The sequence below is a fragment of the Anguilla anguilla genome, chromosome 16, assembly GCF_013347855.1.
Source record: "Anguilla anguilla isolate fAngAng1 chromosome 16, fAngAng1.pri, whole genome shotgun sequence".
NCBI lineage: Eukaryota > Metazoa > Chordata > Actinopteri > Anguilliformes > Anguillidae > Anguilla > Anguilla anguilla.
The window spans coordinates 6,824,636-6,842,554 of NC_049216.1; the positions used below are offsets into that span (position 1 = coordinate 6,824,636).

Below are 17,919 nucleotides of genomic sequence, written 5' to 3' on the forward strand. Positions count from 1 at the left end.
CGCTCAGTCTGAAGAGATCCTGACTGAGTTAGCCGGTTAGCGGCGGTATGCTCAGTCTGAAGAGATCCTGACTGAGTTAGCCGGTTAGCGGCGCTACGCTCAGTCTGAAGAGATCCTGACTGAGTTAGCCGGTTAGCGGCGCTACGCTCAGTCTGAAGAGATCCTGACTGAGTTAGCTGGTTAGCGGTGCTACGCTCAGTCTGAAGAGATCCTGACTGAGTTAGCCGGTTAGCGGCGCTACGCTCAATCTGAAGAGATCCTGACTGAGTTAGCCGGTTAGCGGCGCTACGCTCAGTCTGAAGAGATCCTGACTGAGTTAGCCGGTTAGCGGCGCTACGCTCAGTCTGGAGAGATCCTGACTGAGTTAGCCGGTTAGCGGCGCTACGCTCAGTCTGAAGAGATTCAATTTGTTTGCGTCACCGTGAAACAAAGGTAGTGAACCGAACAGTGAAGCTTAGGTTTGGGTCATTTCCCAAACCTGAAGCATGACCCAAAATGAAATAATTTGCTATCGTGCTACACACCGCAGCTGGGTTCAGTTAGCCTCTCTCGATTAGGGATCTCAGACTCCAGTCCTGGAGGGCCACAATCCGCTGGTTTGTGCGATTTCCTATCAAACGGAAGCCAATGGCCTCAGAAACGTGTGTAGCATCTTTAGCCAATCAATTACTTAAATTAGATTATTATCATTGAGTTGAGCTGGCCTCATTTGAGTCGCAACAAAACTTGTAGGATTAAACTAAGGGATATAAAAAAGAAAACGGAAAACCTGAATTAAATCATCTGAAAGTTTTGCAGGCTCAGCAAAAAGCAAAAGGGTCTCATAATGGCTCACACCCCCCACCCCCCCCCCCACCCCCCCCAACCCCCCACAACCACTCAGACTGAATTAGGGGAACTTCCTGAGTCCCCTGCCTGGCTGCCCGAAAGGCAGTCGCAGACTTTACGTATCGCACAGGCGTTTTTTCCCCCCCACGACTCTCCAATAAATAATAAATGGGATCTGGAATGTCGGGGGTGGGGGGGGGGGCAGGAGAAGCCACAGCAACAGAAGGGATTAAAATCACAGGTGAAGGCCCTGCTTGACCCCCCCCCCCCCCCACCCCCACCCCCACCCCCGCGCCAAACAAAGAGCAATAAAAGCGGGAGCGGTACCTAAATACCGAGGAACATCCATTAAAGCCGCGGCTCCGCTCGGCCATTTTTCAATTTCTCGTTTGACCTTTCCTCTCCCTTTCCAGAGAGGGGGGCCCTTTGTCCCGGCAGCCTCTTATCACAGGGCCTCGGTAGCCCTTTATACAGCAGAGATTGAGTACTCAACCCCCCCCCCCTCGAGAACCAGCCCAACCCCACCCCCCCCTCCACCTCAACCTGCATTGTACAGTGCAAGTAGGATTTTAAAAAAATTGCTGCTCCAGAATTTGGCCAGAGGAAATAAAAGATTCCACAGGCTGAGCCACGTTTTTAATGGGTATAGAGGGGAGCACCTTCTCAGGGACACAATGAAAGGATTTAAAACTACTGTATGTCCCTTTCCCGAAATTCTCGTAGCTGTCAATCACGGGCCCGCGACCGCTTTTTCCCACAAACCACCGCGCCCTGCCGCTCCCTCGCTGACCGGCCGTCCCTCCACGTCGGAAAGGCTCGCTCGTCGGCACCCGTTTACCGACAAATCGCTCTTACGCATCACACCTCCCCGCCTCCCAAATCTCCTGCGTCAGTCCCGGAACTCGCACAACCACGGATCGACTCCTTTTTTACCGCTCTGGCCGTTCCCCAAAAAAACCCGCAACGGCCCATTGGTCGTAATTCCTAGCCCACTCTCGGCTGCCCGTTACCGGAACGCCCTGCAACCGACTCTCGGACTCCACCCCCCGCCCCCCCCAATCTCGGCACGCCCGTATTCTCCTTCAAAAGACTTTCGGAGACACGTCTACCGATCGCTGCGCTTGCTAGCTCACCTGTCTCTCTGTAACTGCTCATTGCCCGTCTTTTTCTGTGTGTACTGACTCCATGCGATTTTCTGTGTGTCCCTTGTTCGTTTTCAGTCCAGAAAATGCAGTACTCAGGCACTTTAGCTTTTTTAAGCAATTTTGTATTTGTTATAGCGCACATGCTGTCTTGGCCAGGCCAGTGCTGTAAATGAGAATTTGTTCTCAATCACTTGACCTGGTTAAATAAAGGTTAATATTTTTAACAATCACAAAAAGGTGCAGGCTACAGAAATTCCCCCCAAAAAAGTTATTGTGTTATCTGGTGTGTATAAAAAATATCTGCTAGACACCAGCTCACTGCATATTGCCAGCGGCCTGTTCAGACCAGCAAGACACGGATTTAGTGAACATTACTTCCCATTTAATCCTATCTGACTGACTGAAAAAATTTACTGTACACATTTACTGCCCACGTACCGACGCGTATGAATTTAAAGGAAAAAGCAGAAGGACAAAGATGACAGCGAACTGGCCATCTCACAGCTACACTTGTGACAGGGCTACAGGTTTGCGTCTAGCAAACACTACATCACACCCACACCACTTTCACGCACAATGTCCGCAATGTGTTCCGATAACTCCTCAACTCATATCAGTTCATATCAAATTTCCGTTTAAAATAAAAAAAACCATATTCAATTTGGATGGCGCGGTGATGCCAACCGTGGTGAGACTAAGGGCATTTTAATGGGCGTACGCGCGGGCATCCAGTAACGAGGGGGTAACCAGCTGGACAATGCATTCAAATGTCGCCGGTCTAACAGAGAGAAAACCCCAGCGCTCGCTAATCTCATCGAGGCTTCGACGCGGTGTCGGGTTTTTCGCCGATCCTCTTACGCGGTTCGGCCCGACGCGGCGAAGAAAGGGGGGGGGGGGGGGCGGCGATACCCCGCGACTTTAAATCGGAGAGAGCAATACGGCGGCGCCGTCATAATCCGCGGCCTAACCCGATAAGGAGAAGCCGTCTCTCAGTTTTTAAAATCCTCCGGCCTGCTCTGACCGCATCACGTTTCCATTTACATGGGGCTTCCCCCCCCCGACGTGCCAAACCGGATCACGGGCCCGAAATTGGCTTACGCCGCGCCGGAGCGTGCGGCAGAAACGCCGGGGAACGCAATTACCCCCCGGCCAAGTCTATTTCCCCCTGGCTCCGGGGAGTTTCCCCCGCCATTTTATCCGCCGTCGAAATGCATTTTTACGGACAGCTTCGATACGGACCTCATTTTCTTCCCGTAAACATCCATGGAAGGGAAAAAGATTTTTTAAAAATTAATAATAAAAATAAATAAATAAATAAATAAATAAATAAATAAATAAATAAAAAATAAAAACTCCCGTCACCAAAACGGTCGTTGATTTTTTTTTTTTGGATGCTGACCTATTTCTACTCCTCCAAGAAAATAAATGACAGCTCGCTCTGGTTCCATGGTCTAGTGGAGTTCAACTGACCCTTCAAGGCGTGAGGTCACAAATACGTGATTAGAATGTTCTTAACTGAACATTCTAACGCTGATGTCACAGTCACTACTGGTAACTTAAAGCAATGGAGTTCTAGAACACTGACTTAGAATTTTGGCAGGGGAAAAAAACCTACACTTTAAAGGATTTTTAGATTGCCCACACACCGATTGGATAAGAAGAGCACAGCAGAACGCATGCTCAACTCCAACTGATTTTCTAACATTTCAATGCTGGACAAAAAGATCACTTAACAACAGATTGCTCACAATCAACATAATTAAATGAACTGAAAAGGATATTGTGCAGAATAAAATGTTCCATTGTTTTTCAAGGTTTGGCAAAAATTGCACAGACACATCATTCAAACACTTAAAACTTACAAGTACGGTATAATATTTCATACACACGACAGGAAAAAAAGAGAATAAAATGACAGAAAAAATACTGGCTATAACGCCAACTTTGGAACAAAAAGCACTTGGTGGAACATTTTAGTTGGAACATCTAGGTTTTATGCCAGTATGTATGTCTTTACGTTTCAAATAAGACTGAGCAAAACTTACAGTATCGTCTAGCATCATGGTTTTTAATTTGACATAGAGAACTGATGATTGTTCTTCAAAAGAAATAGTTTTGGTGGGAAAAACCCTAAAACTAAAAACACAAAAATCATCTGGGTGTATTGGAAACATACACTAAAACGAAAATAACGTGAAAAAAAAACCAAACAAACAAAAAAAAAAAACCCTGAATGTTACCGATATCTAGAATGTCAATGTTAACATTTGCTATCGACAGTGTAATCATAAACTGGATATCGACTACAAAACAAACCAAAACGTTCGTCCTACACTATAACTATAAACATCTTTAAATCTTAAAATTGAAGTATTTCGTTATTTTTATTTTGTCAAGAGTTCTATTGGCACTGGCCAAACTCAATTCAGTGTACTGTGAGCATTTGAAATTTACAACCGGTTTTTACAAAGTCTAAAGAAATCATATTTTCTAAATGCAACTTCAACAGGTCAAATATCTAAAAGAAGAAAAACAGACTCTGATTGGATTTCTCTGAGAGACAATTTTCTTTCCGGAAACTTGGTGCAGGTCAAACTGGCCTACTTCATTTTCAGCTGAATAGGCCTATTAACATATTCAGAGAATAAAAAAGCAGCGAACCGTATGAAACCAAAAAAGTTTTTTATGCATAAAGTACTTTTTCAGCTGAACGCACAATTCAAATTCTTTTTAATCTCTGCTAATATTCATCAAGCGCGAGTCACTTCTGTCCGCATGTGTTTTTGAACAAGAACCTTTCCATTAAGTTCAGCTACTGCCAATCTCATAATGTAGGGCAAGAAACCGCAGACGCGGTTTTCCTCTGCAGATGAATTTAGCTTCAAAGTGAGCCTCGGAACTACAAAGTCCAGTCTAACGGACATAACTGTCATAATAAAGGGCAAAGAACTGAGCAAAAAGCTGCTACTGGGCCATCACTCCTAACAGGTCTCATGAAGAAACATTTGGCTGATAGGCCTGCACTTTGGGGGGGAAAAAAACGAGCAAAAACAAAACACAATGAAGAGATGCTCTGGCTGTTATGCAAAGGTATGCAACGCAAAAAAAAGAAGCCAAATACCTGTATACTGTGCACCTGTACAGGTGTATACTGAACATGTATACGCACGGGTGCTACTAAGCCTGCTTGACTTTCAACATTCAGCACAGAATGTTGATTCTGAACGAAACTGAGTTCAACGTTCCACAAATAATTGACGTTTTTCGAAAAAGGGGGTCGGTTTGGAATCAGCTACGACGGTGGCGAGGGCATCTTTTCTCTCCGAAGCTTATTATAGGTCCGCTAAAGAGGCTTCACCGATATTTAGCCAGAGGACGAATATGACAGTACCTCTCCAACAACAACAGGTAAAAAAAAAAAAGACCCAGATCGACTCATCGACATATTAGACAAAGAAGTATCCTCTATTTTAATGTGTCTCTTTTTTTCTTTTTCTCTTTTTTTATCTAACGAGTAATCGATTCATCCTTCATTAGTGTTCATTAGTGAATCTCCGCTGTTTCTATCAGTCCCTGCCGCCTGGGCCAGTCCTCCCGCTCCAGGTTACTTTCAGTGCTCCGGACAGTAGCCAACCCAAATAACGCAGCCAATCCCTCTCAAAGCCAGAGAGGACAGAATCCAGGTCAGGAGGATCGGGGGAAAAAAACGGCAGCAAACGGCTTCGAGCGCGAAAAGGTAACACGAGAGCAATTTTTTAAATTTCTTTTCGAATATCAGACCCGACAGCTGCCGAATAACGTGGGAGCGGATCCTGGCCCGTGTCAGAAACAGGAGGATGAGCGCTCCCATCTGGGATTTCTGTCACTTCGTAGCTTTACAAAGCAAAACTTCACTCGGATTTACTGAATCCCCATTCTGCGTTCAGTCCACCGTCTCCGCTGACTTTGTTACTACACACCACGCTGTATATTTCACTCTAAATCCCCCCCACCCCTTTTTTTCATGACACTTGTTACATGTTGCCCCATCCCAGCACTTTTTGGTAATTTGTATTTGTCCTAATACTGTAGCTTATTCTTCTGCCTAGTTGGCTTTGCAGAGGTTAGGTCTGAATAGAGTTCACTGTGTGAACTAAAACTGTGTTCTTGGCTAGAAATAGCTGTACAAAATAAGTAATTGTACCTTACTGAACCCGTGTTCAGCAGTTGTCTACGACCATGAAATGCACTTTCTGTACGTCGCTTTGGATAAAAGCGTCTGCCAAATAAATGTAATGTAATGTTAACTTCCACGATGAGTGGCTCCACATTCAGGTATTTGCCATTGACATGCATAAGCACATCATGTGAATTCCACTGGGAAACTGCGTTTCTATGGCTTACATTATTTTAATTAAGCTGTGAAACTGCATGGTATTTACACTGCTTATAGGAGTTTAATTGCTCTATGAAAATACATGGCGTTTACACGGCTTAGGTTAGTTTATTATAATCGTGAAGCTGCACAGCGTTTACATGCCTTACAGTCGTTCATTACACTGAGAAATTGCGTAGTATTTATTCAACATACTGTACATTAATTTATTAGCAGGGGTAGGAGCACATACACCCAACGCTTTTTTAGGACAATCGCATTTATAACATTCATTTTGGAACAAACTATTCAGTCGGGCATTTCGGCTGGATGCATCTGGAACGATAACGCATCATTTCTGATTTGTGAGCCAGCGCCAGAAAGCCAGAATTCTGCTGACCTTCAAAAGCGATCGCTGCTCGTTTTCATTCATTCCACTTAATCAAGCGGCGAATTAACAGCTCGTACCGATCAGCTGCCAATCATCTTAATCAGTTTCACCCGGCGGGATCGTTCCCTTGCATGTCGCAAAAACCGCGCCGCGTTCGCACGCGCTCAGATTACTGCCTCTCTGAGCCTGCAATAAGGGAAGCTTTACAACGTGAAGACCGATTAGCCAGCGCAGGTTATGTGGGGTTATAAGTTTATGGGGGGGAAAAAACACTCATTAGCTAAAGTCTTTATTGCATACGGAGCTCAAAATGGCTGAGACACGCACTAAAAAGTAGAAAATAGCGGTCGGAATTCACGGTTAGAAGTTAAAGGAATTGTTCGTAATGATTACACTGACTAAATTTAACTTGTCCTGTTGATTAAATTCTCGAACGCAACGTGTAGAAATGGAGCTCGACAGCGGGAGAGAGGAGTCAGCCGCCAACACATAAAGATAATTATTTTCTGAACAACTAAAATGGAAGAAAAACAGGACTGAGACCAACAATTTGTTTTAAAGGAGAGACTTTAGCTTCCTCATTTTGGGTAAAATGGGGGGGGTCTGCGGGGGTGAGTGGAACAGGCTGGCAGAGATGACTGACCTCACACAGGAGACAAGAGTGAATGAACACCCCCCCCCCCCCTCGCCAACACTGAACTGCCCAGGACTGAGATACCCTGGCCGGTGATGTCAGAAGAGGCAGAGCCCTCTCATTGGCTGTCAGGGGTGAAGCCTTCCCCGCCCCCGTGCGAGTTCACTCTCTGGCCTGAGGAACATTTCAGAATAATAATAATGCTCACATTGCGATCGATACCACACACTGCTGGACCTGGAGGTAAAATCAGCCTTGAAATTTCACTCACACACGCGTGTATACACACATTTACTCTCTCCCTTTCCCTTTTCCCACACACTCACACAAATATATACACACACACACACACTTTTGCTCTTGCACACACAAATGCGTGTGCACACTATCATGCATGCACACACACACTCCTTCTCTCTTGCACACACTCAGACAAATGCACACTCTCTCACACACTCTCTTTCTCAATCTCTCTCACACACACACACTCTCTCTCTCTCAATATTTCTCTCTCACACACACACACTCTTTCTCTCAATATTTCTCTCTCACACACGCACACACAGTATCTCACTTGTGCACACACACAGTATCTCACATGCACACGCGCGTGCGCACACACACAGGCACAGTATCTCACATGCACGCACGCACACGCGCACACACACACACGCACAGTATCTCACATGCACACATGGGCTATTTCAGCGGTTTTATTAGCGGTTGCTAGCGTATTGACACAGGGGCGGCAGTCATGTTCAAAGCCCACATAATCTGACCAGCTACACAGAAGAGAGAGCCTGTCAGTCTTCCTGCTCTGTGGTCTGCCAGACAGCGTGAGGAGAAGCTCACATGAAGACCTCCACACCGGCTTTCTCTCTCCAAACTCCGAGCAAGCGCCGCGCAAGGGCATTTTCCCCCACTTGTTTTTAGAGAAGAGGGAGATGCACCGTGTGCCCGACAAGAGATTTAAAAATGTTGTTTTCTTCTAAAACTACAGTTTAAAAAACGACTGGGATTTTCCCACCTTGGCTGCCATTAATTCACAGTCACGACCGCATTCAGACAAACGCAAACATTCGGTAAACATTTTTCGGCGCCGCACGGACATGAAATCGATCCGTCGCTTCAAACCGGCTTCAAACCGGGGGTGACATAGCTCAGGAGGTAAGACCGATTGTCTGGCAGTCGGAGGGTTGCCGGTTCAAACCCCGCCCTGGGCATGTCGAAGTGTCCTTGAGCAAGACACCTAACCCCTAACCTCTAACTGCTCTGGCGAATGAGAGGCATCAATTGTAAAGCGCTTTGGATAAAAGCGCTATATAAATGCAGCCCGTTTACCATTTACCAAACCGTGCGCTCGCACAAGCCGATAAGCAAGCACACAAAGAGTTAAGAAAAAAAAAAAGCCCCCAAATGCGCCCGATTTGAAGAGGCTGGTTTACAGCACGGCTTCCTAAATTAACTCGAAGGCCCTCGAACGGCCAATTCGGGTTTCTCCCTCTCGCGTCAGAGGTTTAATGTTAGGTGCGCAAACGGCGTGGCACCAATCTGCCAGAGTGTTCCTTTATAGTCCTGCCAGGGTCCACCCCCCGCCCCCCCCCCCAATTCCTGCACAGAGTGCCCAACCCCGCCGGCGCCACCCCCAACGCCCCCCTAACAGGGGAGCATCTAATTTTGGGCGCTCGTGTTCCCCGTGACCCAACATCACCCAACGCCTTCCTCGCTGAAAACGTCAGACTGGTCTCTTTAAATACCGTCTCTTTAAAGGCCTGGGGAGTCACCGCGGAAACCAGGGCCCCCGCCTTCTCTCGCCCGCCGTTCCGCCGGGACCCGAAGGGGATCGTTTCGGCTCCGACGCCGAACGCGACCTTCTAACTTCGCCCGATTAACCCGCCTGCTCGAACCGCTACAGTTAGCCGTTAGCCTCCTTCCATAGCTTGACGTGTATTATCATCGAGTTGTGTTCTCCGAAGCGAACGACGCGCGAAGCGGCCCTCGGAAGTTGAGCGCCTCGCCGCGAAGGTCGACGAAGGTCGGAGCCGGCCGTGCCATGGTTACCGCGCTGCCCAGTGACCCGAGGCTCCGCCCCATCGCTTCTCCCTCCGAGGCGAATTAGCGAGCTTCTCTTTTGGATTGACGCCCGTAATCTCCGCTAAAATTGCAAAAAGCCATTAGAAGCGAGACCGTCCGTCTTCCTGACAGGCCGCAAGCCCCCTTTCTGACAGCCGGCTGAATGAGGAGGAGGAGGGAAGAGAACACTCGGAAGTGGTTACTGTGGGAGGAGGCGCGCTGTTCCCACGGTGAATATTCGTCGGAGCTTGGCCGAGAGCGTTTTGCGTTTTTTTTGAGAAGTGGGCGTGTCCGAGCCCCGAGACAGATCGCTGTCTGACGTCGCTACGGCAACTGGGGGATTATTTGACAGGTCGACCGAGGATGCGAAGGCGCGAGGAACGGGGAGAGAAGCTTTTGGCGACGTGATTTTTTGCGTTCTCTCGCACAGACACAAACGAAGACGTGCCACGTCAACGTACTGTTGGTTCAGAATGTCATGTTCTTTGCCTGAGTAGTGTATGTTCGCCTAAAACTGATTTCTACTCGATATTCGTTTTTATGAGAAATTTGTTCTCCTTCCTGTACACACAACCGCCAGTGTTTTTTTTAGTTTTCCTTTCATGTGAGAACGAAAAACATCTTCCTTGGACAAAAGAACTCAAAAAAGTAGTAGCAAAAACAATCACAACAAAAAAACTACGCAAATGTAGCAGAGGCAGTAACTCCGAAGGTTTTCAAGACCAGGCTTGATACGGTGTGAGACACCATCTAGTTTTACACGTAAATGGTGTGGACTAGGTGCCCTTTAGTAGTAGGAAAATGGTGAGCACTGTTGGGCCGAATGGTCTGATCTCATCAATAATTTATGTTATGCTAAATAAAACACATTAATCCCAAATGAATAGTAATTACAAAGGCAAGGCACAGTCTCTTGTAGGGGTGACGCGGGCAAGGAAACAGGAAGTGGGCCTGGCTTAAACCAGAAGTTGTGTAAACCAGATAAAATGCAAGATAACACATTTTCTATCCTGAATGCACACTGCAACTGCAACTATTGTGATTTCAAAGAACTCAACACGTGACTTAACACTGCCACATTATTAATCATGAGGCATTACAACAGATCGTTTTCAAAGCTGTATTTTACTGACAACAGTAAGCTAGATGTTCTAAATGATTAGTCATATTCCAGAGTCCATAGCTAACAATCAGGAAACAACAATACAAGGCTGCTATCAGCTACCCACCAAATGACTGTGGGGTAGCCAAGCTAGCGACTATAACTAGTCTTCCTCACGCATTTCCTCCGACACATGTACTTTCTAGGTGGTGCTGTTTCAAGATGAGTCAGCTACAGATATATAAAAGTGGACAGCAAACATTTTTTACTGAAACTACCGTGGCGAAGTTGCGGCTCATCTCTGTCCCTTGGGGTCTGTATGTGTCTGTGTGTGTGTGTGTGTGTGTGTGTGCATGCGTGTCTGTGTGTGTGTGTGTGTGGGAGCATCCCCAGCACACTTGCCCCCTAGCCCCCTGCTACAGCAGAACTGCAGTGATACGAACACATAAGGAACTCCTATTTTAGCAGTCTGTTGAAACGGTTATTCTCATTTCCCCAGCCTCATTCTCATACAGGCTCTCATTTTCAGCCATAAGTCATTAAAAGTTAATAACTACTAATCTAGCAAGCTTAGTCCTTACGGATCTCAAAAGGACTTTTTTTTTCTACGTCAGCTATCCGAAAGACACAACATAGTAAGATTCAGCACAATAGTAACTTAGCGACGTATAGCAAAAAATACTACCCTTCGAGAGTTCTCAAAAACAAAAATACTACCGACTGTAGGCTTAGCTAATGTCAAAGAATATAGTGTAGTTATATAGTAATAGTATTGTCACGCCGCTCCTTCTGAACCAGCCCGTTTCGGACGGAACGCGGTTAGAGTGACTCCTTTCCGCGGAAAAACGGGATTTTCAGAACATACCCGCCCCCCCCCCACCAAAAAAACCGAGAGAAAGCCGAAAATAACTGGCCAGCTTTGGGAAGAAAAGTAACTCTGCACAAGACTTTGCCCGCTCGTTTCCGAATATGTTATTTGGGTTAGGAAACCCCCCCCCCCCCCCCCCGTCTCTCGCGTACAATACAACACCAACAAAAACAGCGGCCATTTTGAATGGACCGAAACGTCAAACTAAACAAACAACGCGAATGGGCTCGTGCCACAGAAAAGGCCGAGGAAGCGTTCGGTCCCCTCCCCCACCTCTCAGTAATCACGGCGCTGCACCTGTCGCGGGGAGGAAGTCGAAGGCAAACGAAACCCTATTAGCACCGGCCTATTAGAAATAAAACCCTTTTTACGCAGTGCGGACGAAACCCCCCAGTCTAACGTTTCCTTTATTTCAAAGAAGGGGAATAAAACAGGCAAGTCTCCTTTATCGGCGAGCCCCCACCCCCTCTCCCCCAACCCCCCTCCCCCAACCCCCCCCGCCCAACGTAATTGAATTAGGAGGCGCTGAATGGCGCTGAGCGGGGAGGGGAGGTTAATTGGGGTCGGTGGAGGGGGGGGAAAGGGGGAAATAATAAAGTCTTTACCTAACCAGTCGTTAAACTTCTTGACCTCGGAGGGCAGGCCCAGCTCGGTGAAGTCGCCGCTGTGCAGGAGGACGTCGCCGTACGGCATCTGGACGCCGTCCGTCCGGGAGTGCGTGTCCGAGACGCAGACGAAGCGCGTGTGGCCCGCCGGCTTCGGGGTGTCGTACGGGATGGGGTCCACCCTGCCGGGACGGGGGGGAGGGAAGGAAGGGGGGAGGGCGGGAGAAGAGGGAGAGAGAGAGAGATCAGCAGGATGTTTTGCTGCTAGAAACGCCGCGCGGCTCACAGCGGGTTGGGGTCCCAAAAACACACAAAGGGTCACTGACAGAGGAGTGGGGTTGGGAAAGAACGGGCGGAACTGCACAGAGCTGTCGATCGCAGGCTCATCTCAGCAAGCTGACGAATTTTCCCCATTTGCACCGAAAAAAAAAACCGCAACGATTGGACCTGATCAATACAGCACTGATAGCGTGCGGTGCCTCCAACCGTTTCTGGGTTAATGAGTCCTTGTTCTGCCTGTCGCTAGCCGCGGCCCCAAAGGGGGGGGGGTGGGGGTGGGAGTGGGGGGGTGGCGGGGTATATGGATCAAAAGCAAGGCCAGTCACAGATTAAGCTGCAAGATTTGACCGCGTTCAAAGACCGGCAGTTGCTGGCAGCAGGTGAGCGTCCGCGCCCTTCTGAGCTGACGTCTCCGATCGACCTCAAAGCTCGGCCTTCTCGCGCCGTCGACCGCAGCTCGCTACGTTTACGACGAGGTGAGGAGCTCGCTCTTCAGCGGTAAGACTACCGTCGTGCAGTAGAGAAGAAAAAAAAGCAGTAAGACTACAAAACTACCGTTGTGCTGTAGAGAAGAAAAACAAGCAGTAAGACTACAAAACTACCGTCGTGCAGTAGAGAAAAAAAAAACATTCAATGAAAACAACCTCAGCTATAAACAAACAAACAAGTTTATTTGTGGTGCGGGGCAACGCTTCTCGAAATCCTTCTTAGCAAGCCTGTGTAGCATTTTTTGCACAGATATTTGAGCTGCAGACAGACAGGCTCGAGGGTTAACCGAAGCAACGTTTTTAGTTGCCACAGAAAAGGTAAAAACGTTGCTTTACATTCTCAAAAGCCTTGTCTCGGCCCCCCTCCCCTAAAACCAGGCGGTGGGAGGGGACCTTGCGAGGACTTCCTTATTGCGGCAGTTCTGACACCGTCGCACGTGGGAGTCGCGAAAGAAGAAGAGTCTTCCTTTTTCGTTTTTTTCTTCTTCCCCATTTACGAGAACGGCTCGCTTCTCATCCGGGAATCTTTTTTTACTTTACTTTTCTTGCGAAGCGTGTTTGTGTGTGTGTTTTTTTTTTTGGAATTCTCATCTGAAAAGAAGAAAGCTCTGGCCTGTAATTGAAGTCAGCTTCGCGCGAACGACGACACTTCTCCTCCCCCCCCCCCTCGCCCATTATTCCACCACAGAAGGGGACGTCAGTTCCGTCCTCTCTCAAGAGCGCGCGTCTCCCTAATTAACACGTGCGTCCGCAAACTGACAAAAAAACACAAACGAGAGAAGGTTGGAGGAACAAAAAAAAAAAGAACAAAAACGTGTAGCGGAATGTTTTTTTCGACGCGGCGCGTCGCCCGGGAAACCGAAAACCTCGACCGCGTGCTGCACGCATCGCAGACACAGCGCGGTAAGACTGCCAGGGCCAGCTCGCCGACGGCAATGCAAGCCGCCGGTTTAAAAAACATTTTTTATCAGTGTCGTCCGTCCCGCTGTCTGCTGGCACAGCTGCAAGCTCCGTTCGGATATGGAGGGAATTTAGGATACTGCTTCCAAAATCAAGAATTGCGCGTGGGTGTGTGTGCGCATCTGTGTGTCTGTGTGTCTGAGTGTGTGCGTGTCTGCGTGTGTGTCTGCAAGTATGTGTGTGTGTGTGTGTCTGCGAGTTTGTGTGTGTGTGAGACACGCCATTCCCAGCTTTCCAACCTCTTCAGCCGGCCGCCAAATTATACCCCGTGAGCGCGTGTCGTTTACACAATGCCTCTAACCCGGCACCCACCCCCAGCCCGTGTCCCAAAACCCCCCCCTTTACCCCCCCCCCCCCCCAATCTGCTTGTAAGAACATGCACCCCAAATCGTTTAGGCGTGCACGCTCAGTATGTTTCAAATGAGTCTATGTCAGAAACCTTAATGGGTGGTTTTACAATGTTCTCTAACTGTGATTTTGGGAACCCTGTACCGAATGAATTAGAAAATAAAAAATATTTTAAAAAGGCCAAACACGGTCACGGTTGTCCTCAGTCATTCAGGGTTGGAGTATTTCTTTCGCCTGGGAGATTTGTGGGGGTTTTGGACCAAAGGGAGCAATCATTTAGGTGCAGAGGAGGATTATTTAGAGCACAGGCTTTAATATGACAGAAATCAGGTTATAAATGAGACCGAGTGGGGGTGGGGGTGGGGGGGGCTGAAATGAAAAGCACGCATTAAAACAAAATCTTGGAAGGGGAGGAAAATAAGGAGCCGCCTGAGAGAGGCCTCGGGGGATGAGTGTTATCGCGGAAAAACCACGAAAAAAAACTCTTAAAGCCACTTAAAGCAGGAAACAGCTCCGGGGGCGAACACGCGCGAGCCCCCACGCCGGGACGTCTCCAAATCCGCCGCGCTCGCCGCGACGGGACGCGTCCGGCTCCGCGGCAGTTCAAGAGCGCGCGCGTCGATCCGATTGGACGGCCGCGTTCCGATCACACTTGTCCAGGGCGGCTCAATCGCCGAAGCCCGTTTTGAACGTCTCCGCTTTCAAACCCGCGCAGAGGGGAGCAGGTCCTCGCCGTGGCTTTGTGCGGATGCAGAACTATGGATCCCGAAACGTTTTAAGCGACGCCTCGACCCACACTTCTGACAGGGCATTTAAAAAAAACAAAACGACTGTTTAACTCCTCTTTGGCATCGCGCTTTCTTATTGGCTGCTTCGCTTCGCGTTACGAAACAAGGCTATTTTGGACCGCCTGTACTGCATGAGCTTATTTTAACGGCATCACCGCATTATTTTATTATAACGTTTTTTTCTTCCCTAATCTTTTATTGTTCTTTTAATTGTAAAGTGAAATAAAATGCAATCAAATCTTTGCGTAATTAAATTATTTATGCATACGATGACACGTTATATTACTTTGACGATAATTATTACGGTATACAGTATTACATTCATACGGGAAAGCATACATCTGCAAATGGAAAAGCAGCGATTCCGTATAGGACTTAAACCAATGTCCCTCTGGGGTCATGATCACAAAATTTGCGTATTTGCTCCTTCTCAAGGAGAATCATATAAAGCAGAGATTCTAGTGTTTGCCTGATCAGGTAAGGCTGTTTTCCAATTATTTTCAATTCATTCATCCAACCCATCGCATCAGGGACAACTCATAACACGTGTAAATTCAAATTTCCTGACAAAAAAAACAAAAAAAAAACGATTTCAAAGCAAAATGAAATAACAAATACAAAGAATGACAACCAAGTAGGGACAAAATGTACAGCTAAAATAAGGAGCCGTAACACAAAACATATAAAATTAAAATAACAGAATTACAAAGAAGGAGTGGATTCAGATAGTTTGGTAGTTATACAGCATTATTAAAACATTCTAAAGGCGTTATGCTTATAATAGCATACCCCACCCCCCTTCCCCCCTACTTTAACACAAGACGGCAAAATTTGGAAGAATCAAAGAAGATTGTATCACAGTGACCCTTACACTGAATAAGGGTGAGGTTGTTAAGGTTGTTGAAAACGTCAGTTCTCGCATAAATGTTTTCTTAAACCCGTTTTAACTCGACACGCATCCGGGTCGTCGCTGTTCGCTCTTCGTCTTTGAACTCCTCCTCTTCCACGGACGGCTTTGTTCTGCGAGTCCAGGCTTCGAGCGAACGGGACCGCAGTGACTTCACCCGCCAATCTACAATTTCAACCAATCGAAAGGATCCGGCTACTTTCTAAAGGAATCATTCGCCACACAGACCCAGCAGAAAAAAAGAAAAAAAAAAAAAGCTTCATTTTTTGGACATAACACATAAGTATCTGACGATGACAAAAAAATGAAAATCTTTTCAAAAACATAATGGAATTTTCACTGAATGTCCCTTTGTGGTGTCGGTTTCAGAGAAGCCGAACGTACGGTCGATAAAATTAAGCCCCGGAGACTGAGAAAGAATCGCCGGGTCGCGAGCGGATAAGCACGTTAAACGGAAAACGAAAGCGTGCGGTTTTGGCGCTCGTCCGCGGTGAAGAAAAGCTGTCGCGCGTCGCCGAAGCGAACCGCGTGGGGTGGCGAAGCGGCCTCGCCTGCGCCGACGAGCTTTGGCCAGCTCTGCTTTTACGGCCTTCGCCGGAAACGCGCTCGTTTGAGATCCATTCACGCCGTTTCTGTGCGCCCCCGGCCTGAATTTAACAATTTTTTTTTTTTCGCTCATTTAATTTGTGTGCGTTTTCACCCGTATTTTTAACGTCTGCATCTTTTTATTCCACTGAGAAGCACAAAGATCCGCTTGTTTCCTCCATTAAATAAGGCGCTCCATTAAATAATTTCATTATTATTATTATTATTATTATTATTATTATTATTATTATTATTATTATTAATAAACTGATTATATGGCCAGAGATGTGAATATGCAGCATTTATTGTTCATGGCATTTATGGCCATTTCTGAGGTGATGTGGCCAAAAGAGGGTAAATTCAGGGTGGGAAATTAACACCAGCCACCAGCCGGCTGCTGGTGAGTTTTTATCTGCGGCTGATAAGCCTGTCTGCTCTGCCTGCCGCTTCGACAGGAGCCAGCCGTCGCTTGGAGGTCCCGTTCTGTTCTAGACATCTGGCTGTCCGTTAAAACAGCGAACTTGGCCGGTGAATGTTGTGGAGGCACCGGCCACTGTGGCCGGTGGACTTCAAAAGGTTAGCTTGCTGCCCCGAGTTGAACACAATCGCTCAGCGGACATTAACGATGACTACTCAACAGACCGGTTACCAGCCCGTGTGACTGAAAGGCAGCGTGCGCGGGAGTCTGAGGGAGTTTGGGAAGCCGCGCTCGGGGCCCGGAGACGACTGGAGCCCGCCGGCGGCGACGCGCGTACGGAGCCAGTCTCTTTTAATGGTCAGGGGGAAAATACATATAGAATAATACACAAAGGTATAGCTGGGTTGTGAAAACGCACTGCCCCAGTACAGAGACGCGGTCCATCAATGTCCCACTGCAGCCCAGTTAGCCGGCGGCAGCTAGCCAGCTAGCTTACGGACGCTACCAGTGCGGCATCACACAATTTGACATGAAACTGAAATGAAAATTCAAGAAAATAATAAAAAAATAGGACGGAGTGTAGCACACTGGGTAAGGAACTGGGCTTGTAACCGAAAGGTCGCAGGTTCGATTCCCGGGTAGGACACTGCCGTTGTACCCTTGAGCAAGGTACTTAACCAGAATTGCTTCAGTATATATCCAGCTGTTTAAATGGATACAATGTAAAAATGCAATGTAGAAGTTGTGTCACTCTAGATAAGAGCGTCTGCTAAATGCCTGTAATGTAATGTAAAGTAAAAAATAATAACTTATTTAGAAAATTAGAGTGGGGCAGCAGAGGGGCACTTCAGGATTAGACCGCCAAGGCGAGCGTGCGAATGGAAGAGGGGAGAAAAACAAATTTTTTTTTCTCGTAGTATTCCAACGCTCGACCGACCGAAGCGGAGGGGGGGGTGCGGTGCGCGGACGCTGCCTCGCGAGCAGCGCCGCTCGGAAGCGGTGACGACTTCCTCCCGCACCACGCCTCCGTTTCAGTCGTTCGGGCCGTGGATATATTCATAAACTCTTCCCTTTCGCTTTTCAAAATACAGACGAAAAGCACGCAACACAGAAAGTAAAATAGAAAGCGACGTTTCTACATCCCTG

The 17,919-nt window shown here is 47.5% G+C and overlaps 1 protein-coding gene across 3 annotated transcripts in view; it reads right to left on the reverse strand.

Moving 5' to 3' along the window:
* The window catches only part of LOC118215798 (metallophosphoesterase MPPED2-like), a 64,533-nt gene that overhangs the window by 36,013 nt on the left and 10,601 nt on the right, over window positions 1-17,919 (reverse strand). For all 3 annotated transcript variants that reach the window (XM_035396803.1, XM_035396805.1, XM_035396804.1), the window contains exon 3: window positions 12,001-12,182. In XM_035396803.1, coding sequence (XP_035252694.1) covers window positions 12,001-12,182 — 182 coding nt within the window. The remainder of the gene's footprint in view (window positions 1-12,000; window positions 12,183-17,919) is intronic.